Source organism: Idiotropiscis lumnitzeri, chromosome 10, assembly GCF_059441095.1.
Source record: "Idiotropiscis lumnitzeri isolate Australia: NSW breed Sydney's pygmy pipehorse chromosome 10, RoL_Ilum_1.0, whole genome shotgun sequence".
NCBI lineage: Eukaryota > Metazoa > Chordata > Actinopteri > Syngnathiformes > Syngnathidae > Idiotropiscis > Idiotropiscis lumnitzeri.
The window spans coordinates 799,274-824,214 of NC_142400.1; the positions used below are offsets into that span (position 1 = coordinate 799,274).

Genomic DNA, 24,941 nt, shown 5'->3' on the forward strand with positions numbered 1-24,941 from the left:
AAGAAAAAAAAAAAAAAGCAATGCAATGAAGCCTCAAAAGGTGAACCTCGATATAGTGAGGGATGACGACATTGTGTTTAACCCCCCCCCCAAAAAAGGGGGGGTTCGAATGGTCAACTGTTTCGGAGAAATTATTTGACAGCTGCCCAATCCACTCCTTTTCCACCGACTGATATCTGAATGTCTGAAAGGCCAGACGAGGGAGGAGTGGAAGAAAAAAAAAAAAAAAACGCGCCATAAAGGGCTACGTAATGACTTTATGAAGGAGCAGCGTGCAGTTGCGGGCATCTGGGTCATCTCGGCGGACAAAAGACCACAAGACATCTCTCCTATCTGCTCTCGTAAAAAGAAAACAAAAGAAGTGCTTCGGCGGCGACGTAGACTGTGACTGGAATGAAAAGGACGGAGTCCATCAAGGAGCGTCCGTCATCATCTACGGCGGCCGTTATCATTTTTATCGCTCGCCTCACGCAGAACTGAGAGCGGACGGCCCAAAGCGGAGCGACGCCCTTCCGATCACGAGCACAAGAACGCAGGAGACGTCGTGACTGCTTCAAGTTTTATTGGCTTCATGGGAGTCATTGCTTCTAAAAGTTACACGCAAGCCGCCGGAAAACGCAAGTGCCATGGTCAGCGTTGGGCCGCTGAAGGTTACGTGACGTTGACGGCCCGCATAATGTTGGTGTGACCCGAGCCCGGGATCCAGCCGGTCACGATGATCACCATGTCGCCCTCTTTGAAGAATCCTCTCGCCTTGCCTGTGCCGCAAGAAAGCAAAAATCGTTACGCGGGTCCTCGCTTCACGCCAATGTGGCGTTTCGGCGCGGGTGACGTAGCGCAAATTTGGAACGTGCCGTGGTTTGTCTTTTAGAGGCGGACAAGATCCAAGAGGGACCATTTTTCACAAACAATCGCACTTTATATGAAATAAGTGGCGACTTTTAAAGAGGAATATGGCCACGCCCCTTCGCCGTTTTAGACAATTCGAGCAATATGACCTCGCTTGTCGTCCTGCTGCGACGTAGACGCTGAAAGCCGAGCTCCGAAAGGGGGCGTGTCACCCCAAAAAAAAAAATCTTAAATCACGACAGAATATTTTTTTGTCATTTTGACATGCAAAGCGATTCTAGAAGCGCCGATGTTAACGTCAATCAAGCGTGAACACATTTTGAGGTTAGTGGCGGGAAAAAAAACTCACCTATGTCAATTCCGAAGTTGACACGGTTGTCGACATCGTCGGCCCAGACGGGCGCCGGCAGAGGATGAAAGAGGACCGGAAAGACTCCTCGGAGCAACTGCGACTGCCGCGCCACCTGAACGACAACGAAGCTTCACTCAAAATTTCCGGAACATTTTTGAGACGGCGGACGGACGACGGTCCACGTGACTTCCGTCTTGCGGCGGTCTCGATGCGAAGGCCCGAAGCAAATGCAACCGCATCGAAGAGGAGCGGCCGGCGTCAAACGTTTCGCGAGAGTCCGCGGCGGACGATGCGCGGCATGATTTCAGACAACGGAGACGAAAAAACTCAATTTGCTCGTCGTCGACGTTTGATTTTTCAAATTCGTTTGGAATGAGGCTCATTGACCCTCAACGCGACGGATTAATTGAAATTGTCTTGGTAAAAGTCGCATGAAACTCCCGCCGATGATAGTAAACTTCTGAGGTTGCATTTCATTCTCAGTCGAGACGGCCCGTTTGACCCCGTTTGACCCCGTTAGCGCCTCGAGAGGGCCGGGCCAAGATGCCACGCCCACGATGACTCACCTGACCGCTGACCTTCAGGCGGCGCTGCCGAGCGAGCGTGCGAGACCGCAACGACAACCGGATTTACCACACGTGAGGGAGCAACTTTGAGAATCCGCTCATGGCCTACATTTCAAAATATTTAGTCCTCGCAAAGAGAAGCACGATGGAAAGTCAAATAAAAAAAAAAAAGGGAACACGTCACAGAAATTATTCTCCAATGAAAAAAAGAAAACCTAATAGATGCATGTTGTTTATTATGCAATATATTATTTTGAATGTGCTGTTTTACATCTTATATTGGACACAATTTGGTTGCCATGACAGTCAAATGTTGACGAGCATCAGATGAAGTTTAATATTAAAATTAATATTCATCGATTTCAAGTCGGCTTGTTAGGATTGAGTTGAGCATACCTGCGGGCTCCGGGTGACTGCGATGATTGGGCAGCGGGGGCGATACCTGGACAGAAGGTGTGCCGCCCTGCGCGCACACACGCACACGCACACGCACACGCACACGCGCACACACGCACACGATAAGCAAGTGAAAGTGCATTTGTGGTGCCTGCAAGGGGAGGTCATTGTCAGTTTGCAGACACAAAACAAAAGACAAAAGACGATCTTCTGGTGGGGCCTGAAAAGCGGAAAACTGCATTTGTTCCGTCCGCTGATTTCCTTCAGGACGTACGCCGAACATTTGCTCGTTTGATGTTGAAAGTCTGACTGCTCGAAAAGAAACAAAAAAAATGAATGAAACAATGAGTGTTGCTCAAATATTTCGCCGACTGTCAAGCAGTACGATTTTGGTTCCCCCCCCCCCAAACGTTCCATGAAGACGTTCCTTGTTCGTGTTGCGCTTTTGCAGCCACTGTGTGCACTTTGTTGCACACAAGCAATTTGTTCCGCAACAGGCCAAAGCAACTTCGTTTTAGGCGTAATGAACGCCAGCCTGGCAGGCCGTCCAGACGGTGAGGCGGCATTTGGAGGAAAAAAAAAAATTCAAAATTGGACCACACACGAGCCAAGGGCGCTTTTCGCTTGTGGATGGCGGCGATGACGCTTCTTGAACGCAACACAAATGCATCCGGACAAAAATGACAATTTGGACAATCCCATCGATTGTGTCATTGATTCTCATCGAGTGAGGAAATCAAATAATAGAAATAATAGATGTCAATAATGTCATGATATGATGTGAAATTCATTTTGAAAGTTTTTCCCCTTTTGATGAAATGACTAAATACTGAAAGCTCAGCACCTCTCTCAGATCATATTAATCATTCTGGCTGTGAATATTGTTCGATTATCTGTCTCCATGTGTTTGCGTTCAGATTATGCATTGCTCAAAAGGCGAACAACAGAGAGGCTAATTGTTAGCGCATGCGCATCAGGTGTTCGCCACATTAGCATTAAGCTAGCAGAGGCTATGGAGGCCTTTGAAATGGTCAATCTGATGTGGTTTTTGTTTGGTGTTGGTTGTGCCCACCTGCCACTCGTGGTGAGGACTATAATGGCGCCAGCGCAGCACTTAAAGGACGACTCAACGGCACCGATGGCCGTCACCTCTGTAGGGTCCGAGGACAGCGGAGTCAGGCGGCGCAACTCCTCAAATAGCTGCTGGTGGAAAATGGCCGCCTCCGCCTCCCTGCAAATCTGACAGCGCCGGACGCAAAGACAGTGAGTGGGCGGGGCTTTATGTGCAACACGCACGCACGCACGCACGCACCGAATGCATCATGGCGACGGCCTTGACGGGAAAAAGGCCCTTGGCGGTCTCGCCGGACAACATAACGCAGTCGGCTCCGTCCAGCACGGCGTTGGCCACGTCACTGCCCTCCGCTCGGGTGGGCCGCGGGTGGGCCATCATGCTTTCCAGCATCTGCGCGCACACACACGCGATGCATGATCTTGACAAAAGCCCAAGTCAAACTTGTCCTCATCGGAGTCACAACTTTGTCTTCCGGATCACAAGAAGGGGAACGGGACGCACGCACAAAAAAGAAACAACATCGCTTTCTTTCGCCAAATTGTTCGTAAACTGGGAATGACCTCACCGATTCCGTGAATGCCAAAAGATTTGTTCTTTTTGAACGACCCGACACTCGCGTCAATTACCGAGCGTGGCGTTTTCCTCAGATTGTCGCGGAAATCGATTGGGCGAACGAGAACCGACAGGAAATATTAAACGAGCTCGCGCGGCGGATGCGTTTCGTCAAAAGAATCGAGTCGGAATTCGGCGCTCATCGCTCAGCGGAGCGAGCGAGTTGCTTGATCGCATTTTCAGCAAATGAAAACAAACGCAGAAACGTGTGATCATCTTTTCTCCACGTTTTCACATTTTTGTGAATGGACGGAACGGAGCCGGCAGACTGGTGAGCATTTTTTTGGAGTCAATAAGCGAGGCAGACGGTTGGAAAAGGAGACGCGTCACGCCGTCGCTTGGCTGAGAGACGATACTTTGGATGGAATTTTTTAAGACGCCGGCGCCATATCGCCGATGCTCAACGGTGTTGTTGGTGAGCTCGGCTCGGAGCGGCGAAGTCACGCGGTCGCCGAGAGTCAGCAAGTTTTGCATAAACAACACGTACTGTATACGGCCCCGTGACTCAACATGGCTGCCGGGGGGGGGGGGGCAAAATGTGCGTGCGAGGATCGGAGGATGAATTCACAGGGATGAGGAAAACAGGATTTCGGTTTGCTTGTTGATTTGAGATTCCCTCGAAAAATATTGCAGTTTGTTCGTCTCGATCATTTTAAGAAGTGAATTTCTTCTGTGACCATGCTCGCTACTTAAAGCATTCATATCTCAAATCACCTTCCCTCACCGGAATGAATGGAAATGCCATTAATTTGTTCTAGCCTTGCCCCCAGAAATAAGTCTTTTTTTTTTTCCAATCATAAAAAAAAAAAATCACAATTTATTGTACATTATCAAAAAGAGCAGTTTGTGTTTCACGAAACATGCTGCGATCCAATTCATTGCGCTTCGACTTGTGCTGTGCCCGCCTTGGCCACCGGGTGGCAGTACACTTCAGTCATGCACATAACCAAAGAAATTTGAGTATTTCTTCTTCTACTTCACGTGACTCGGGAAGATATTTAAAACTTTAGTGTTAGTAAAATGAGAATTCAATTTTCACATAAAAATAAAAAGAATTTGAAAAAAGAAAATAGATTCTATGAATATATTTTAAAATACACCAAATTTTATTCTTACGTTATTGCAACGCTTGGATTGCAAGCGCCACCGGTACGAGCAAGAAGAAAAGATAAAAATTCAAAGAATGTTCATCGTTTGGCATCGCAAAATTTCCTCGGGCAAAACTCGGGCCGGCCGACTCTAACCTGCGTGGCGCAGATGACCGGCTTGCCGGACGCGTTGCAGCGACCAATCATCATCTTCTGGGCGACGAAGACTTTCTCGGCGGGGATCTCGATGCCCAGGTCGCCCCTGGCAACCATCACGCCGTCGCTTTCCGCCAAGATCTCCTCAATGCTGACAGACAGTTGAGAGAGGAGAGGGAGGGGGAGGGGCAGGGGGAGGGGGAGGCCTTCATGTTTGGGATCAGAGCAAAAATAGAACATTTCACCGTAGCGTCCTCTCTGACTCACACGGCACGCATCCAAAATGAGCGCGGCGCAGATGAGACCGTCGTGACAAATACACCGTCGTAATTGCGCCGAGTCAAATATTCATGAGACGCCCGGGAGAAATCGATCATCATAAACGGCCGCCGGCAAAGTCGGCGGATAAGTAATGGCGGGCGTCGGCTCGCTATCGTAAATTGTGTCAAGATACGTTAAGCGGTGGCCGTGCGTCACGTCACGCCGGCAGATTGTGACAAGTGAGAGAAAGCGGCAGCTGACACATGCCGTCGCCTCCATGACAGCTGGCAGGCGGCCATCAACGCCACGGTCGGCGAGCGGTCGACGCGGCGGGAAATGCCGCTCGCCGTTCGCCTTTTGCCTCTTTTCCGCCACGAAACCAAACGGCCTCACGTTTCGCGGCGCCTCGGCACGCTCTTCACAAACATCGGCGCCCACGCGGACTCACTTCTGGACTCCTTGGCGACTCTCCACCTTGCTGATGACCTTGATGGCCTTCCCGTGCGGGCCCATGGCTCGCCTGACGTCGCGCACGTCCTGCGCCGAGCGGATGAAGCTGGCGAACGCGATGTCCACGCCTTGCGCCACGCCGAACCTCAGGTCGGCCTCGTCCTGCTCGCTGACCGCCGGCAAGCCGATCAGGTCGCAGCCGGGCAGGTTGACGCCTTTGCGGCTGCACAGCACGCCGTCCGCCTCCACCAGCGCGTCCACCCAGTCCGGACCTGCAATTTCGTGGCACGTCGATTATTGATGTTTACTTTCTTGGATTTATTTGTATTGATCCGTTCCGATGATATTTGCAGTACATTTACAGTTGGGGGCGACAATTTTTATGATTAAGGCCGGAGGGTTGAGGCCAGAATGGAACCAAGATGGCGGCCGGAGGGCGGGGGACTGAGCGGCCAAAAAGGCTCAAGTGCAATTTCTTATTTTCTCTTGGCGACAGGAGTGAACTTTGAATTGATCGCATTCGTGTATTTCTCATAACATTTCGTCATCGATCAATCCATGATTGTTCTCGTACCGGTTTCCAGAACTTTCAGTCCAATGAGGCCGTCATCGATGTAGATCTTGCCGCCCTTCTTCAGCACCTGCGGCAGGCCCGGATAGTCCACCCAGATGCTTTTGCCGTCCGTGGAGTCTTTGTCGGCCGGCGCCGTCACCACGCGAACGTGGCTGCCCTTTTCCAGCTTCACCTCCTCCTCCACTTTCTTCACAAACAAACAAACAAAGACACGCACGTGTTGGAGCGCTCACACGCGGCGCTTCTTTCGCACATTCCTTTGCTGATTGGCTGAGAGAAGTCACATCGTTCTTTTACACTCAAACTATTTTTTTTTTTTTGCATCTTAATTCACGATGAGAAGAAAATGAATCCTCCTTAGTGGTGTTTTTTGTGTGTTTATTAAATTTTCTCCATATGTGGCTCAAATGATGACTCGTGATTCCAAAAAAAAAAAAAAGCCACGTGCTCCATTTCAAGTTGCAGTCAGATGGCAGGAAATGTTTTAATACTTCCTCCCCGGCGACGCAACGACGACGGGAAGGAAGCCGCGTGCGTCGCGTGCATCATGCAGAGCATCGAGTAATCCAATCAAGACTTGAAAAGGTTTCCAACAGCTTGCAGTAATTTAGCACGCGAAGAAAGAACGAGTTCACACGGCCCAAAATAGCGCAACAACAACAACAACAACACCTGTCGTGGTGGTTATCGAGATTAAACACGCAGAAAGATGACTGCACTAATAAAGGAGACGAATGAAAATGGTCTTTTTAACGGCACTTTTATGGATCGGTGGGGATCATTTAACATGAGCGGGTGAAAATCCGCAGCCCCTTTCAAGCAACAGCCGAACTACGCTGTCACGACCACGATGACTCGGACGTCCCTCGACCCCAACGGATGCAACTGCCCAGCCATGTCAAAACCAAAAGGTAAGCAGAGCTGCATCGAGTTTTGCTGGAATAACAGATTAGCCTCAGCTAATGGTGTTAGCTTTTGAAAAGCAACAGATATTTGATTGCACGGTGAAGTTCAAGTGTTTTATTTGTGTCTAATTCCGCGCCTTGCTCATGAAGTGATGTTGCCACCAGGGAAAATTGCCTAAAATTTGTCATCAAGAACGCCCTCTCCAATCAAACATGGTGATGGTGATGTGATGCTCTGGGGCTGCTTTGCACCGTCAGGACCTGGACCGCTTTTGCAGAGATTGATGGAACTTGGAATTCCGCTTTTGACCAGAAAATCCTGGCAAAAGTTTTTGGCCATCATCCGGCGCGCATTTAGCTTCAGATTGCCAAAATCGAAAGCAGCAAGTCAACTTCCGAATGGCTTCAAAATGCCTTTTTAGTTCGTCACTTTTTTTAATATTTGGCGGGAGTTGTCATGGCAACAAAATTTGGACTCGCCATTATCCCGGTAGTGAAAAGAAAACCCGTTTAATTTCTACACAAAATTAAATTTTTAAATTGTGAAAAATAATTTGCGTCCTGCGTTGTGCGCTTACCCCGTTGACCAATCCGGTGCGTATCTCTGGTCCTTTGGTATCCAAGGCGATGGCCACAGGCCGATAGTACAACGGGTCAGATGTGACCGTCTCCACGGCCTCGCGGATGTTCTTGATGGTTTCGCTGTGGTACTGACAGACAAGCCGCACGCGACGGCGAGCGTTACGAGAGCGCGACGGCAATCGTGCGTCGGCGTTGCGCGGACACGCACCTCGTGGGAACCGTGAGAGAAATTCAAACGTGCGATGTTCATCCCGGCTTTGACCATCTCCTGAAGTTTGGGAATGGACCTGGAGGCGGGACCTGAGGACCGGAGGAAGGAAATACATCAGATTTGAAACGTTAGCACTTTGCCAAATACGTCGCTGCCTCGTCGCATGCAAATGATCAGTCAAAATGATTCACGGCGATGTCATCGTTCTTGGACGAAACGGAGGCAATCTGTCAACACGCCGAAGCGGCGACAGTTGGCCGACGGCAACGTGAGCAGCGCGGACAAGCTGCCGGCAAGCAACCGACCACGAGAGAGAGCGAGGGCGAGCGTGCCGGCCGGCCGGCGGCTAACCGATGGTGCAGACGATGCCGGTGTTGCGCGCCGTGATGGGCTCCTGGTCGATGTCCAGAAGGCACAGGTGCTCCAGGAAGGTGTCGGCCATGCTGGCGTCCAGCTGCTGGCGCTGGATGAAAGAGTCGGGCAGCGTCATGGCCTCCGAGTAGCGTCTGATGCGAGCTGCACGTGAACAGAAGAGGCGAGGAGTTCAGAAAGTGACTCGACTCAACTTGAATTCCCGCAGGACGTAGCGAAGCGCCGGACGGACACAAAAAAAATAACAAGCTCAGATCAAAGACATCACTCCCGATTGCGACGAGCAAATCGGCAACGGTAGTTTTCTAACAGCGGAACATTTGATTTTGTATCACGCGGCTGTCTGCAGCCAGGTCGGCATTGCAAAAAATAAAATAATAATAAAAACAGTCTGACCTCAGCATGATAAATATCACGCTAGCTAAAGTAAGAAATGCGCACACGAGTCACGCTAAGAAAATTGCATTTGTCGCAAAATGTCGAGCTAAACACGATCATTAGTCAAATGTCAAGTGAATGTGAAAATCCAAATTAGTATTCATGAGCGCGTCGCCACGGAAATGCCGGCTGCGTCCGATCGCGCCTGCCGGCCACTTGGGGGCAGCAACACGAGTTGCAAATTCAATGATGACACGTTTCTGATTATAGACGAGGAGCAGCTTGTCATTTCAATGTTTGTTTTTCTTGTTTTTTTAGAATGGTTCAACTCCTCAAACAGGCCGTGTCTGGCCCACAAGCCGGAGGTTGTCTAAACTAAAAAATGGCGCTTTTTACAAAGCTAAGACGGACGTTCCAAATCCATAACCTGCTCCGACATGCGGCACGTTTGAGTCGAACGGAAGCAGCCCGAGGGGGGTGACATTTAACGGCGAACACATTTACATGATGTTTACGCTCAAAGGAATGAAAAAAAAAAAAATAAAACAGCAGCACAGCCACTTGCCACTCAAGCGCTAAAGTTTACATCTCTGGGGTGACAAAAGATTGGGAGGAGGCAGACAATTTTAGGGGAAGAAAATTGCAATTCTTTCGAGGCCGCGGGTAGAATATCATCATCAGATTATTAATATTGCGAGGAAAAAATAAATAAAAATCACAATTTGGGGAGAACTTTCCAAGGACAAAATTAAAATTTTCGGAGGATAAAGTCAGAATACATTGTAAATTTAAATTTAAATAAAGTCATAAGAGAAAATGATTGACGAGTCACCATTTTTATGTCTTGACAACAAACGACGGTAGAATTAATTTTACAAGGATAAATTCAGAATATCATGGGGGGGGGATAATCTTAGGCAAATACATTTGGAATTTTATGTGGCAAAAGTCTACAAAAAAATTGGGGGGCATTAACGCCATTTGTTTTGGCATAGACTAAATGCTTCAAATGCCGCGATGAGGTCAGAGGCTCCACACGCTGAGCTTTGCAAGTCATGACGACAATACGACGTGTTATCTTTTGGTGGGATGAGGTCTTATCAGCATTTGCGACTCGGGTGTGCTGCTTCAACGCTACTCACCAAAATGGACACGCCCAACAGCCACAGGTCACCGAGTTCAATATCAGGTGGTTCATTCAACGGGAAAGATTTCAAATGTGGACTTTTTATTTCAATGGAACTGGATTGGGCCCGAAGAAGAAGAAGAAGACAGACGGACGGACGGACGGCAGTGGTCCATTCTTCAGTAAGATGCACTAAAATTGGTCCTTCACAGATGACAAAAGCCTGAGTTTGTCTGTCTTTATGTGCTGCTCCACCGTTTGTGTTCAAATTGCCAAAGTGCCAAGTCGAAAACGTTTAAATGGACCGGATGACGGTAGAACCACACAGGTCACTTCTATCTCAAGGCCACGACAAGAGTGAAACGAGCCTCGAATTGTATTTTCCCTCCCCCGTGAGGACGAGCGCTTGGAGAAAATGGACAAATTGATGAGCTCTTCACGCGAGAGTGAGAATCGAGCGGCGAGTCCCTGACGACCTTTGAAGACCAAGAAGAGGTGAGTGGACTCAACCTCCTCCACCCTTTCCCTCCGTCTTGTCTCCGTTCCCGGCGAACTTCACGTGACCCGGCTGTGCCGCACCGCTGCACACATCATGACACGCACACGCAAACGCACACGGAAGCCCACGAGGTCAAAGAAATAGCAGGCCCAACAATGGGTCACGATCTCACCTCTAATCGCAATGAGGGATGCTGCTATATCGAGTAAGCGGTTAGCTAACATGTCACGAGATCTAATGGAGAAGTTACTCTGAAATAATAATAAAGACTTATCGCGTCAATTTGCGTCAAAACAACCTTCGCAAATTGTTGAATGTCTGTCGCCCGGCCCCGAGGATGGAGAAGGAAGAAAGATGACGCACTCGTCATTGCATTGCAGTCACGCATGCTTTGCACACGTGACAAAACGACAAGAATACGGAATGAAGAATAAAATGAACGAGGTCAAACTCACTCTTTTGCCAACATGTTTACATGATGGAATGTAAACGGGACAATGAGCCAATCTTGAGTACATTATACTGCCCCCTGGTGGTCACACCAGGAGGAGCAGCACAATGACTTGGATTGCCGCAGAAACTTGCTTTTATTATATTTATTAACCACGGTTGGCCACTAGATGGCAGCATGCTAGGACGACATGGTGTAGACTTGAAAGAGGAAAAATAAAAAAAAAACTAAGTCGTTTCAGCACAGCTCCATTTTTGCTGAAAATTCTTCAAGCCGCGATCAGAACGCGATGACCTTCTGTTCATTTCATAAACACGATTTCGATTGATTTGTTGACATCAACTCGACTTTCCGTACGTGATAATTCGATGACAAAAAATCTTGAAATTTTGTTTGAAATTTTTGTTATTTTTTGGGAGAAATGGAAGGCAGAACAGATGAACGGCATTTCAACAGGAAAAGATCATTTTGATATTTTCAAAAGTAAATCATGCTGCTAACATTGACTTCATAACATGATAACGAAAAAGAAGAGAGAGAATTACTCACCCATTTTGACACCGGCGAGCTCTTGTCGATTTTTATAATTTATGCGTCGAAATATTTTGGACCTCTTTTAAATGTCGCCTTTGTCTTAACTGATCGCGTCCACTCAACTCCACACATGTCATAATCCAAGTCATGAAGCCACGCCTCCACCTGCCTCTCTCATTAACCCTCCCAACCCCCACCACACACACACACACACACACACACCACGGTAGCATGTGAGCGTGGTGATTGTAATAAACTTTTATAAAACGCAGCTTACAGCACGAAGGTGTGCTGAAGGTCAGTGTGACATTTGTCTATTTGTGGCATCGCTGCAGCATTACGCAACTCACACAGACACTGAAACACACATGATGTGTGAGGTCAAGGTGATTCGGTACACTGATAAAAAAAAAATGGATCAGGAATAAGCCAACACTTCATTACTCACAATCTGCTCAATAACATCTGGTGAGGAAATCTCATTTTTTCTTTTTAAAGATTTCCTACAACTGAAAGCTTCAATCGAATCTTTAAAAAGTGCTCAAAATGGAGTACGATCAAGAAAATCACTATGAATGCTCGTCAATCACAAGATTATGCGTTCCAGAGAGGAAGAAAATGTCGCCAAATATTTGCAAATTTGACACCATCTTTCCATGATGGGTAATAATCGCTGTCGGATTTGCCATTGTGTCATCATATACACAAAAAATTGAAAATAATATAATTCAAGTACCGTATACATTTTCTCAACAATGCAGGACACCCCCCCAAAAAAAATCATATATATAACTTCTTAACATTTCCATGACATAAAATGGGTCAACTAAAATAGAATCCCATGAATTAAGGTAAAAATAATTGAATGTCATTAATGCAAACATAATACAAAATTGAATTGTTTTTTCAAATGAGTTAAATTGTCAAATTGATATGAAGTAAAACATTTATAAGCAATAAATTCAGTCAATGAAATAAAGTTGCATAAAATCTGGTAGAATTAAGGTTAGTAAATAAATTCATATGAAATGTCAAAGTGTAGTCGTCCAAAACAAAGAAGTCGATGACTTTTTTTCGGGGGGGGCTGAGCAGCGTGGATGTCCGCCGCCTTCGTTTGTGCCTTTGCGACGCACAGAAAGTTGCGTTCAATTTAAAGCAACTCGTTTGAGATTGGTGCAAAGTTTGCAAACTCACTCACGACCGCCGGCTGCTTTTACAACTTTTAGACTTCAACAAAAGCGACGATGATGTCACTCTTCTATTTTTTTTTTTTGTGAACTGCAACTCGTGTGTCAGCCAGGCTGACGGAAGCAGAAGGCGTAAATCTTTAGCTCGAGAGCAAACAGACCTTTGCACCTTTGCCGGCGCACAAACGCACTTGAACAATGCGCCGCCCGCATAAAGCCAACATTTTTGGCTCATAATCGATCACAAAATGAGACCAGCAGAATGACGACGATCAAAGCTGGAATCACACGCGCGAGCCTCACTTTGGAAGACGGCCTCCTTTTCCAGAAAATGGACATCCCAAGTTGCACCGCAGCACATGACAAAAATCCCAAACGGGCGCAAATAATAAAGTGGCGAGCATGCAAAGTGTCGGCGAGCGACGGAAGAAGCGGAAGAGGACGAGAGGAAAGTAGTAAAATGACGAGGGAGGCACCGACCTGTAGGACGCAGCGAGCCGCAGGCCATGAATGAAAGCCGACGAGCGTCCGCGCAGGAAAGGACGAAGAGGGCCGGCTCAGCTAGGGCGCCACCTACTGGACAACTCATTAACACGTCATGAAAACCACACGGAACAGAAAGCACACTTTATTTGGACTTGGGTTGAATACAAAGCGGATGGACGACAACATCCAGAGTGTCAGAGCATCCTGAAGGTGATCCTGGGTGGCGACTCGGGCTGCAGGATGAGCGTGACCTTGGTGTCGATGTCTTGAGACGACGACACGCTGAGGTGGAAGCGGAGCAGGATCTAAACACACAAACGCTCTTTTGATTGCGCAATTGCAACCGTCCTCATTTTCCGTTTGTTGTTTTGTCAAATGCATGCTCAGTTGGATTCAGGTCAGGCGATGACTTGGCCATCGTGTGAAAATGTTCGGCAGTGTGCTTGGGGTTATTGTCCATCTGCACGGTGAAGCGCTCCTCTGAAGCATTTGGCGAAAGAAAGAAATGCCAGCTTGGAGGTCAATTCAACTCAGTGGAATTTTTTAGTTTTTTCAAAGAGGAGGTAAAAACCCGACATAATGCGTGTTCTGTCGTGGTTCGAGACGATGCGCAACGGGCAAAATGCGCACCGGCGTCCGGCAGCACTCACGTGCATGAGCAGGAGTTGAATCTCGTTCTCGGCGATCCTGCGGCCGACGCACTGCCTGGAGCCGAAGCCGAACGCCAGCGAGCGGAAGGCGGCGCGGCCGTCGGCACGTTCGTCGCGCATGCGAGACCAGCGGGCCGGGTCGAAGGTCAGCGGGTCCTCGAAGATCTCGGCGCTCCTCCCCATGGGGTAAAGACACACCTGGACCAAAGTCTGAGGGCGCAGGAGACGCCAGCGGCACGTTTGGACGCTGGCGATGCCATCGTGTGACGCCACGGACTCACCCCGGCCGGAATGTTGTAATTCTGAAGGACGAGATCTCGGACGGGGTAGCGCTGAACCGTGATGCCGACGGGATACAGCCTGGAACGTCACGACTGAGTTTGTAAGTTGTGCTCTCAAGTCGTCGTCGTGAGTCATCAAAGTACCGCTGCCTCAAAGGGCGCAACACCAGTTGAGGGTGCTATTTCTGTCTTTAATGCATATACGAGGCGCGCCGCATTACAAGGCGCTAGCTCGGCTGCTTGTGCTAGCGCGAACGTGCGAGCTCGAGCTCGGCTGATGCCAGTTCACCAGGACTCAATCCCATAAAGAATCGCTGCCAGAGGCATCACCCCATTTCATTGACACTGAAACTAATAGGAATAATGACTCTAACCAATAAAAGGTGTCTTGGCATTAGCCTACTAGAGAAGGTCAGGGGAGGGACTTCACTGGTCACCACACTCCTTAGAGTCACGGTTTCAAATCAAAACCAAAAAAAAACTCAGCATACAAGCAAACAATGAAACAAAGAAATAAGATTAACACAAAACATGTATCTCTCATGCCATCAATATACCAAAAAGAAATAAAAATAACACAAAATGATATAGCAATGGCTTCTTGGGAGCCACTCAGACTCAGCCAATCACATGGCTGTTTAGGGAGATGTGCTGTTGTGCTTTGGGCTTTTTGCAGTCTGTTGTCGAAACCTGGGACGTTTCTTGCTTGCAATAACATAAATGATAAGACAGACTACAACATTGTGGACAGCTGCCCTTTTGTCCAGCTTTCTTCTACACCATCACCCAAACACAAAAGTCACATAATGTATAAGTCACGGTCAATTAGAAGCATAGATGACTCAGACTTTGACCAGCAGGGTGTGCTAACATGCACTCCGAACAGCCCAATGAGTAAAAGGGTTGATGGTCGCGAGTGATGCTTAGTCCATATAATGAGCGCGTTGTTTGTTTTGGGCAAGATTAGGTATTAGGCCCGGAAAAGACGGTACTTTGACACCAACGCACGAAGACATCAGCACATGCCGCACGACCGCATTTATTCAAGTTTCTTCAAAGTAAGCAAAGCCAACTGAATAAGCTTCCAGTTTGCTTTTTGACACAAATCCGGGGAAAATCCATTCAATTATTATTTCATAAACTCGAGACAAGAGCATTTGAGAATACCGATAAATCATAAGTCGCAATAATGACGAAGTAAAAAAAAGAAAAATCACATTTTATTGCTTTTCAAAATAAATATCAGCACAATATAATACAGAATAATAGCAATGCAATATGAATGTAATACTAATAAAAACAAAGAGTCTGAGAATCACCTGAGAATCTCCTTGACAGTGCCTTTGAGTAGCGGCGCCCCCTGCAGGGCTTTGTGAGGATCACCATCGGCCCGGCTCACCGACTCGGTCACCTGCCGCCTGATGTTCTCCTGCACGGCGGGGTTGCGAGCCAGCTCGAACAGAGCAAACTGCAGCGGCACCGCCGTCTGAACACAAAACAAGTCGCAATAAATCAACACGCGCATGCGCACGAGGGCGGCGGCGGCGGCACTCGCGCACCGTGTCGACCGCGCCGGCCATCAGCTCGGTCACGTTGGCCTTGATGGTCTCGCGAGTCAACTGGCCTTTCTCCAAGAGGTGGCCCAGAACTCCCGGGACCTCGTCCGCATCCCGTCCGGAAGACAAGCGCTGGAAGCCCCTCTTTATCCTCGTCTCGGCTGCAAAAAACACACGTGGCTAAAGTAGTCGCAGTCTCGTAGAGATTCAACTTCTTGATGAAAATAATGCAGACTTTGAATTAAAAGTGGCAAGAAGTGCAAAACCATCTGACGCTACCGTGAGCGAAGATGTGATCCCATGCAGTGGCGTGCTGTGTCCACAAGGAGGCGCCCATGCGCGCCAGCAGGGTGGAGGGCAGGTAGAGGAGCGGCACGGTGGTGGCCAGCATTCTCTCCACCGCCCAGATGAACTTCTGAGACTCGATGGATGGCGTCGACGAGAAGAGGCCGATGCGCTCGCCGTACAAAATGTAGCAGCTGGCTGCGAGGGAGAAGCGTGCGGATGGACGGCAACCGCAAGCCATGAGAAACGTCATCATCTCACCATTGTCAGAAATATGCTTTTGTGACGAAATGACTGGATCCATGACTCGGTCCGTTCAGTCCTGCGCTCGGCTACGCTAGGGACTTTCAATGCTAACTTTGAGCCTAAGCTAGGACTTTTGAAGGCGAACCTTTTGAGTCTGAGCTACGATCAGCAGAATCTTCTGATCTCGACTGCAGCTTTTTTTTTTTCCCCCCTTTCTTTTTCATGTAATCTCTCTATTTGTTTCTCTTTTGTACTTTTTTTTTGGCCTTTCAGTCCCGTCCTCGAGCCCTTTGATCCGAGACGTGCACATTGTTGTTGTTGCGCATCAATCATTCATTGGCCATTATCGTTCGTTGATGGGCTCGCTGGAGCCACCACCTCGGACCTTCTGAACCTGTCATGTTTTGAAGTGGTGCTCAAGTCTTTTGATGCCGGCCGACGTGGACGGAGCGTCGAGTTGTGAGGCAGCTTTACACCCGGCTGAGGTTTCGTTGTACAAGCACAGCGCTATGACTCAAGGTTAAAAACTAAATAAAAATAAACACATTGACGCATATAAGCGAGTCACGCAAGCGGCGCACTTGTCAATGTGTCACGCGTGTTTTCTATTTTGAGGCAGGTCCGACCCGGCACGTGTCACATGCTCGGCACTCAAGTCATTTGCCGCGTATTTGCATTTCCCACATTTTGAAAAGCTGCAACGTTATTCCAAAATGGAATCGTCTTCATCCTCAATATTTTGTGTGCGCGTTTGACATCCGGGGGCACTGAACGACTTGCTCCGCTTCAGGCAGTTTATCTTCGCAGAGGAGAAAGACCAAATGCCTACGAGTGGTATCCGTCTTATTGGTTGCTGCAAAGTTTGTGTTCAGATAAATTATGCGGTACTATTTTTAGAAAACAAAATAGTCGCCTTTTGCGAAATGCCGGTGCACGACCCAGCTCGAAAGAATGCATAAAAGACCCGAGATGACCAAACAACATGATCCATGTTGTCATTCGATGAGGACCGCCCACGCAATTCAACATCGCTCACTCGACAATGAACACTGTGATCAATTGCGACCCCAAGTGGACAAAACGGTACCTGCACCTTGCATAGATTTTGCTGGTTTATGCGTGAAGCTTCGACATACGTGGACAGTTGAGAGCGAGCGAGAAAGAGATCCGACGTCAACTCTGACCTTCCAGCGCAAAGGCAAAGAGGTCCGAACTGGGGTTGAAGGTCAGGCTGCCTTTGCCGTGCTTTCCCGCCGTTTCGTCCTCCAGCCGGCCCTCGATCATCCGGCAGAAATCCTTCGCCACTGCGTCCATGTGGGGGACGAAACGCTTGACGGCGGCGCTCAACATCACCTCCTTGTTGAGGAGCAGACGGTCGGCGCGCCACTCGGCGCCGTTCCTGCCAACAAAACAGACAGTCGATCATGCCGAAGGGCTTTGCGCACGTTTGCGTGTGCGTGTGCGTGTGCGATACTGACTTGAGAAAGACTCCCTTCTCGTGCCCGCGGATTTCCCGGTGCATGTTCCACGGCTGCAGGACCATCCGTCGGGGGTTAAGGCCTTCGTAACGGAACAACTCGGCGATGTCGCACGGCAACATGATGTTTACGCTACTTTGAAGGCCCAGGTGCTCCCTTGTACACACGCGCACGCACACACACACACACACGTCATTTGATGCGTGAAAGTAACTCAATAGGATGATAGGTGCTTCTTTGGGGAAAGGTCCAAAGCATACCACATCATGTTAGTTACAGTGCATATAAAAAGTCGAGCGGTACCTGTAGATGGGTCCGAGGGCGTTGAAGGATCTCTCCATGTGCTTGTGGAGCAGCCTGAAGCGACCTTCCCTCCAGAAGGTGAGCAGGTTGAGCCATCTGTTGGCCCCCGTGTGCGGGATCTCCTCAAAGCTCCTCACGCCGCCGTTGCCGCCGCTCGTTCCAGCCAATTTGGCCGTCACGCCGAGCGCCCTGGAGGCCGCGAGCCGGGCCGGGACGCGTGTTCTCAGCGCCGTGGACATGCTCGAGGCGGGCGCCGGCGAGATGTGAGGTCTCGTTTATTGCCGCCTCCGGGAAGCCTTGGAAGCGTCGGGCCTGATAGCGGCCGATGATTTACGGACGGCGAGGTGGCCGGTTCAAGAGAAAGACAACAAAACTCGACAGCGCTGGCCGGAAAAGACGCCAGCGAGGATGTCCAGATGCACAAATAAAGCTTTATTGAAACATTTGCTCAACTTTGAGATGCTTCCTGGAATTACAAAAATATATTGACACACCCATTGAAGAATTGCAGTCGCTAGGCAAGAAAAAGAAAAAGAAAAAAAAGCATGTCCAAACCTTTCGGCGGAAGAGATTTTAAAAATGGCATTTACAGGGCCAAGTTTTTAAGAAAAACAAATGTGTAAAATGTATAACATGTAAATAATTCTTATGTTTCAATTAGTATATTTCGAACCAATTTCGCATCCACGGCAAGACAGAAAGGCAGCCACTACTTGAGGAAATTTATTTTTTTTTTTAGTCTGACGACGTTTCGCATATGTTGTGATGAAAAAGCGACCCTGTGAGTGCTCGCAACCACAATAGCTGCAGCACCTTGCGGGAGATTACAGCAAAGATGTCGCCATGGCAACCCGCCGGCTGAGACACAGCTCAGCATGTCTGGAAATACTTCTGATATTTACCAGAAAAAAAAAAAAGGAACGAAAATGAAAACATTTTCAACGTTTTTAAGCTGTCGTGGGCAGGAATTATATTGGACATCAAATTCATTTTAAATAATTCATTACGTTCTATTAATTGACTTATTTTCAAATCAATTCACATTAAAAATGTTCAGATTTGAACAAATCGTTTAAAACTGTTACTATTGAATTTCATTTGCACACAACAGAATAAACTAAGCGTGTGCACAATATTGTTTTTTTTTTTTTTTCTTTTAATCTAAATTGTCATTTAGTCGTTTTGACTGGGGGAACTCACGTTGGTCTACTGCCTTCTAGCGGGAAGTGCGGCGTCCTCTGACTCAAATGATCAAATACGATTGCTTGGCCTAGAACGACAGGAGTGCATATAAAAGAATAGTTTGCGAGCGCTTTCAAAAAGACGATCACATGACTTGACAAGCTCGTCCTCGCTGCGTCGCGGCGCCGGCACGTTTGGCGCCTTTGCCTGCCGGCGGCGGGCCCAAGCGGAGGCCTCGGAAGGCGTCGAGCAGCTTGAAGCCGTCGTCCTGGCGCTTGCAGTCGGGTGGACGCAGCAGCTTGGACAGCTCGCGGGGGAGCGACACTTGGCCGCCAACGCACTTCAGGTGGTTGGCGTCCTTGGAGTCCTTGGAGAACAAAACATTCGGGTCTTGAACGAACAACCTCGTGTCTTTTCTCATCTCACTCTGGCTAATTCGAGAGCGGCATCAACTGATTCCGACACCAAGATTCAAATCATTTGAGTATTATTTGGATTTTCGCTAAACAAACACACTGATTTTTTTGTCTTTTTAGTGGTATGTCATTGATTAGATTTATTTTGCTTTTTTTTTTTTTCATTTGTAAATATTTAATACATCATTTTAAAAACATACGTTTACATGTTTTGTTTTTAGTATGTTCCAAAAAATGTCTTTTAGTTCATCAAGGCAGAACGTTTGATGAGACGTCATCACATGCTGGGGATGAATCTCCAATTTTTTCAAAACTTGGCTAAAAGCCGTTCTAATGATGAGAAGCTAGATCGTTTCTTGATCCGTGAAATTTCAGTTAAAACTCGGCGCTCCACTTTGACACTTGCTTACGATGAGCATAAATCTCAAAATAGGCCAACACAAATAAAAATAAATCCAAGATCGAGTCACGAACGTGTTTCGAAACACAAATGAACGTTCAAAGTATCAGCATGTATGCAGATTGAAGCATTTAAAAAAAATAATAAAATCTGGCTCCTGAGCCAAGAAGCAAAATATGCAGCGTTTCTATTTTAAAAAAAATAATATATAAAAAAATGAAGCGCCTTTCTTCAATTACGTGCATATCACAAACGCACCTCTGCTAGTTGATATTTTCTCCTGAAGTGAGCTCTCATGGCTGCTCGATTGGCATTCTTCTGAGCATTTGTGGCTTGGCGCAGCTTTCTGAAATGTGAACGCACACAAAACACAGAAATCTGTAAATAATCATTTCAATTTCAAAAGGCGAATGGTAGTTTGTCTTTGGCTAGCGACCAGTTCGGGATGTACGCCGTCTACTGGCCCAAGATGGCTGGGATAGGCTCCAGCGCACGCGGGGGAGAAGCGGCTCCATGCGACATAACGAGCTAGCAAGCTAGCAAGCTAGCAGGCTAGCAGGCTAGAGGTGGGGCCAGTATCGAGGTCGTCTGGAATGACAGCGCTCGGTACTCGTGAAGTGGGGGAAGGCCGACGAGCAGCATGAAGCCAAAATGCATTCCAGCACTTGGACTTGGTTTTAGCTTCGGACCCCAAAAATCCAGACAAGTGAGAAAGGGAAAAAACGTTTAAGGCTGTTTGTCATCAATTCGGCACTTCAAACAAATTATAGTCATTAAAAGTAAGCGTGTGGGCTAGCTAGCAGAGGCTAGGTTATGTTGATCTCACTGTGATGCACACTTTTCAGTTAGCATGTCAACTAGCTAGCAAAAATGTTAGCCTTATTTTCCAGGATCTATTGTTATCGGTTGATGAGCAACTGGCAGGCAAGCTCAACGGTTGTCATCTTAATCTCCTGTAATGGTTGTGTGAAGAAGCAACTGAGAGCCACAATAAGCATCTTAAGTTGCGTTTCATTTGAGCAAAGCGATCAAGTGCAAGAAATTCTACAGCGCGACGCCGGTCCGAGCTCATCTGTCAATTTGATTTGTGTGACAACGAGCGTCTGGGAAAGGTTCCGTCACACTTTGTAACTGGAGGCGTTTTTTTTTCTGAATTAGGACGATGACGACAGGGAACGCGTCTGAGAATTGGGAAGGAGTAAAGATAGGTTTCTGCGTGTGAGCTTGCCTCTCTTTGTCCAAGTCGGCCTGGTAGGCGCGAACGAGCGACGGATACGCCGCATCGGAAGTCGGTCTGGGGGGCGGCGTCTTTCGCGACCTGCCGCGGCTTCCTTTTCCTCTGTGGCCTCGGCGGCGTTTGGAAAACAACTTCCTGTGGCGGACGGCGCACATGCGGCCGCTGAGCCGCCTGATGGGCGCTCGCAGAGATTTCTTCACTCTTGCCACAGACTCCATGATCTACGAATGCGACAAAGCACGCTGTTAAAAGCAAACGCAAAACTTCGCCTTTTTTAGGATGCAGTTTTTGGACCGGCGCCACTTAAGATGCCGGAGTGACTTTCTGGAAAGCAGGCCTACGTTGCTCATCCAATTTGGCATCTTTGAGGCAAATATTTTGTAGCTTTCACAATCAACGTGAAGCCACATTTTTCTGTAACTTAGAAGAGCATCGTCCACGTGAAATGTGCCAACCTAAGGCGCCACAGAACAAATGTCAGAACTGGAAGGACGGCACAGTTTTCCCCCCCCCCCCCCCTCTTTTCATCCGTGTGGCCCGACGCATCCCAGTCCAAACGGCCCGCGGACCAGGAGTTGGAGAACATAATTTAAGTGGTCATCATCAGTGCACCCTCCAGTGGACAAAATTGGCAACTACAATTACTTTCATCGTAAAATTGCAGTGAATGTGTTCAAACCGCTCAGGACCAGAATGGTCCCTGATGGAAGGATTCTGAAATTAAAATGTGATTTCTTAATTGCCTACATGTGTCCTGCGATTGATTGGCGACCTGTGACCCGAATAAAACGAAGCTGTAGAAAACGCATGGCGGGATTTTCACATTTACTGTCCGGTTTGTCTTTTCAGCCTGCGCTGGACTCTTAATATTTTTTTGCACGTGATGAATGAAAGTGACTCACTTCTTTAAACTTGTTGCCGGAGGCCCGCGTTGTTGCGCTTCACTCGTTCAGTCAGGCTGTGCGGACGTGACGTGACGAGGCGAGGCCCATGAGGGAATCAGGACATGCTCTCGGGCCGCAAGAAGGTGGCCGCTGGACACCTGAGCAAGACACACCACTCAACACTCACGTGCATGTGGAAGCTGATAGAGCAGCCATTCTTTTTTGCAAACTCTCAATTGCAAAGCCATTTTGATTAAAGACAGCACCGTAAAAATAAACAGAGAACGGGCGTTGGTATGCATGGTGAGCAGAATACGATTCAAGACAAACAAGCTCGCTCTTACCTGTCGTTGAAGGTTGGCGGTCAGAGTTGGCAAAAAGAGAGAGATAAGAGCAAAATTCTCAATCCAGACAGATGGCTTCACTTCAGTTGTGAACGTTGCAGTGGATGGTTTCGCTTGCTGCCTGGTGTCGTGGATCCCGGCAAGAGGGGAGCGACCCTTCCTCTCCTCACGCCACTCGGCTGCGAGGATTAGCTCTTAATGAGGGAGATCTCATTAGCAATGGCAGCTAATGCAGCCCCGCGACGCACGTGCTCGGCTGCAAGGCTTAATAAATATTTTTTTTTTTTAAAGAACACGACCTGCCCACTGACACCGGCCGGCTGCTTTAATCATCAATCGGTACCGTTGACAATCAAGAATAAAAAAAAACCAGGTGGTCATGTCACGTTTGATTGTTTTGCTGCACTTGTTGAAAAGTTCAACGTTAAATTTGCGTCGCATGCCACTACAGTCCTACTCGTGCAGAGAAAACTTGGATTAATATTACAGCACACGTACTTGTTAATCCGTCAAAACATTCGTGATGGGCACAAAAACGAGTTTATCGTCCACGATTGATAAGCAAATTGTGTCCTCTGAGCTGCGTGGGGGGAGAGAAATGAAAACGCAACTTTGCAAGCAAAAGCACCGAAAAGAGACGCTGAAAGGATTCGCTCGTGGAATTTGGATCAGGGTCCGACACGTGCCCCCATTACACGCTCAGAGTTCAGAGGTGAGAGAAAACGCAGCCGATGACACGGGCGCGCGCGCACGCACGCGCACATCCAGTCGATTGTGTGCAAAAAGATGTGAGGCCACCCGGTGAGGATTGGCCGGCTAACTCATGTCAGCGCCTTAAGGTGACTTAGTTTGCGAGCCCGCTGACCCGCCACATGCACGACATCGCGCACGTGACTGACCGGCGACAGTCTGACGTGGCGAAACGCGCCAAACAGGCACGTGCGCCAAACAAAATCATATTTGCAGTTAGGCACGCATGGCAAGTTTTTTTTTTTCAATATTTAAAATAAAATAATAAGAATAGGGTGGAACATAATGCTCCTTGTTTATGGATACATTTTCCAAATGATCTGTTCAGATCTTTTTTTTTTTTTCAAACTATGCCCCATTGATCACAAAAATACTTAAAAAAAATACCACAATCTTTATAACACCAATAGTGCATACTCACTTGCATTGGGCACATTCGTGGAGAAGAAGAAGAAGAAGGCAAATAAGACCATAATAAAGTAAGCAGATTTCAAGAGTAAATGAGCCAGCTAATGATGTTTAAATAAAATCCTGCTGTCAGCATCTCTCTTGCGTACCGAGATAGCGGCCGGACGGCGGGGGCCTGACCAACAAAAAAGGTCAAATGCCCAGCGCTGCCAACAGCACATTTTTGCCAGAATAAAATGATAGGCAAGTTTTTATTTTTGGAGGATTCATTAAAGGCCTCTCCACACCGATCCAACATCAGCCGTCGTGGCCAAATGTCACGTCAGCCTTGAAGTTGGACCGGAAAATGACCGAACACACACACGGCAAAAGCCGACGGAGACGCCAACTACATGCGTGAGATGTAGTACCCCTCCCTTCTTTTGGTGGCGCTAATCAATGCGTCACCTATAACGGCGATCTTTCATCAATGAAAGCGATTCCTTCGTCTTTGCGCTTTTCTGTCCTTAAAGGCGAATTTGATTTACTTCTTGAGGAATAGCTTCAATTTTCACAGTTTTGTAGCTTTTGTCACTTCCGGTTCTTGTCCAGTGCACTGATTCGCTAGCTGACAGCCAATCACAGTGATCATTCAACCCGACAGCCCGACCCGATAGTACGTGTTGCATCGACCGAGGACGCCCCCCAGATGTCCCAAAAAACGGCTCCGTCAAAGACATGGAGCAAATTAAACTTTTTTCGCAAGGCGTCACTGCATTCACGTTAAATCAGCAAATTGCGTTGCCAGGACAAGATGACAAGCAGATTAACACCACAGCCACCACCTTGACACACGCACACACACACACACACACACTTTGAGCAAGGTTGGAGAAAAGAACACAACACACCGGCAGCCTTGACTTTGCTTCTCTGCACTCCATCACTTCGCTCAACGGCTCGGACGTGTCTGTGTGGCACATTTGGTCCTTTTGTTTCCTCGGCGTCGGCAAGCTCGCACTCGGCAATTGGAAAAAAGCGACGGAGCTCAATCGCAATGAGGAAAAACAAGTTGAATGCAAAACATTGATGCAAGCGCTAACAGACGGAGAAAAGCGCGTTAACACTCTCTCAGTGTTAAAAAAACGACAGACGAAAGCTCGCAATTCTTAAGAAAAACAATTGTGCCAAAGTGACACCATTTTTAATTTACTAGCAACTGGTCAATATTTTCCATTTTGTCAGCATTAAGCCAGCAGGGGGCGTTCATAAGGCAAATGAACAACTTTTAATTCTCTTTGTTGTGTTTCGTTTGATGCTAAACTTCAACCAGGAGTTGCATATAACAGCTTGACGCCCCCCCCCCCCCAAGAATTTTTCATGATCTCCAAATTGCTGCTTGTTATCAAGTCAGCTGAATTCATTTCACTCC

The 24,941-nt window shown here is 47.8% G+C and overlaps 3 protein-coding genes across 8 annotated transcripts; all 3 read right to left on the reverse strand.

The window, feature by feature from the left end:
- Positions 1 to 545: 545 nt before the first annotated feature.
- On the reverse strand, positions 546 to 13,247 carry pklr (pyruvate kinase L/R). Of its 3 annotated transcripts, none has more exons than XM_088306014.1 (12): positions 13,105 to 13,247; positions 8,429 to 8,593; positions 8,075 to 8,166; positions 7,863 to 7,994; positions 6,380 to 6,566; positions 5,804 to 6,077; positions 5,095 to 5,245; positions 3,476 to 3,628; positions 3,236 to 3,402; positions 2,164 to 2,230; positions 1,199 to 1,313; positions 546 to 758 (listed from the first exon to the last, which is right to left on the reverse strand). In XM_088306014.1, the coding sequence occupies exons 1-12, from the start codon at positions 13,211 to 13,213 to the stop codon at positions 652 to 654; spliced, it is 1,719 nt and encodes a 572-aa protein (XP_088162140.1). In that variant the 5' UTR covers positions 13,214 to 13,247; the 3' UTR covers positions 546 to 651. The 3 variants fall into 3 exon arrangements, with proteins under 3 accessions (XP_088162140.1, XP_088162142.1, XP_088162143.1); XM_088306016.1 differs by lacking the exon at positions 13,105 to 13,247 and adding an exon at positions 12,928 to 13,048; XM_088306017.1 differs by lacking the exon at positions 13,105 to 13,247 and adding an exon at positions 11,453 to 11,596.
- Positions 13,248 to 13,251: 4 nt separating this feature from the next.
- Positions 13,252 to 17,998, reverse strand: cyp11c1 (cytochrome P450, family 11, subfamily C, polypeptide 1). Its single transcript, XM_088306018.1, has 9 exons — positions 17,910 to 17,998; positions 17,607 to 17,762; positions 17,313 to 17,527; positions 15,877 to 16,080; positions 15,601 to 15,758; positions 15,361 to 15,527; positions 14,042 to 14,120; positions 13,761 to 13,970; positions 13,252 to 13,415 (listed from the first exon to the last, which is right to left on the reverse strand). Exons 1-9 carry the CDS (start codon positions 17,945 to 17,947, stop codon positions 13,305 to 13,307), a joined length of 1,338 nt encoding a protein of 445 aa, XP_088162144.1. The 5' UTR covers positions 17,948 to 17,998; the 3' UTR covers positions 13,252 to 13,304.
- Positions 17,999 to 18,893: 895 nt separating this feature from the next.
- LOC148328435 (uncharacterized) lies at positions 18,894 to 23,238 on the reverse strand. 4 transcript variants are annotated; one of them, XM_088306020.1, is made up of 6 exons: positions 22,871 to 23,238; positions 22,373 to 22,566; positions 22,047 to 22,186; positions 21,136 to 21,365; positions 20,166 to 20,253; positions 18,894 to 19,458 (listed from the first exon to the last, which is right to left on the reverse strand). In XM_088306020.1, exons 4-6 carry the CDS (start codon positions 21,360 to 21,362, stop codon positions 19,237 to 19,239), a joined length of 537 nt encoding a protein of 178 aa, XP_088162146.1. In that variant the 5' UTR covers positions 21,363 to 21,365; positions 22,047 to 22,186; positions 22,373 to 22,566; positions 22,871 to 23,238; the 3' UTR covers positions 18,894 to 19,236. The 4 variants fall into 4 exon arrangements, with proteins under 4 accessions (XP_088162146.1, XP_088162147.1, XP_088162145.1 ...); XM_088306021.1 differs by having other exon boundaries at positions 22,494 to 23,238; XM_088306019.1 differs by having other exon boundaries at positions 22,373 to 23,238.
- Between the last annotated feature and the right edge of the window lie 1,703 nt (positions 23,239 to 24,941).

Excerpts from the sequence above, each read along its gene's own strand:
- pklr (XM_088306014.1), bottom strand. The coding sequence starts at position 13,213 with ATGAGTTGTCCAGTAGGTGGCGCCCTAGCTGAGCCGGCCCTCTTCGTC. Across the intron at positions 8,594-13,104 it reads CGGCTCGCTGCGTCCTACAG|CTCGCATCAGACGCTACTCG; the intron begins GTCGGTGCCTCC and ends GTTCACGTGCAG. Across the intron at positions 6,567-7,862 it reads GCACCGGATTGGTCAACGGG|AAAGTGGAGGAGGAGGTGAA; the intron begins GTAAGCGCACAA and ends TTGTTTGTGAAG.
- cyp11c1 (XM_088306018.1), bottom strand. The coding sequence starts at position 17,947 with ATGGAGAGATCCTTCAACGCCCTCGGACCCATCTACAG. Across the intron at positions 13,971-14,041 it reads ATTACAACATTCCGGCCGGG|ACTTTGGTCCAGGTGTGTCT; the intron begins GTGAGTCCGTGG and ends CTGCGCCCTCAG. Across the intron at positions 13,416-13,760 it reads TTCAACTCCTGCTCATGCAC|ATCCTGCTCCGCTTCCACCT; the intron begins GTGAGTGCTGCC and ends TTGTGTGTTTAG.
- LOC148328435 (XM_088306020.1), bottom strand. The coding sequence starts at position 21,362 with ATGGAGTCTGTGGCAAGAGTGAAGAAATCTCTGCGAGCGCCCATCAGG. Across the intron at positions 20,254-21,135 it reads GCCGACTTGGACAAAGAGAG|AAAGCTGCGCCAAGCCACAA; the intron begins GCAAGCTCACAC and ends TTCACATTTCAG. Across the intron at positions 19,459-20,165 it reads GAAAATATCAACTAGCAGAG|GACTCCAAGGACGCCAACCA; the intron begins GTGCGTTTGTGA and ends TTGTTCTCCAAG.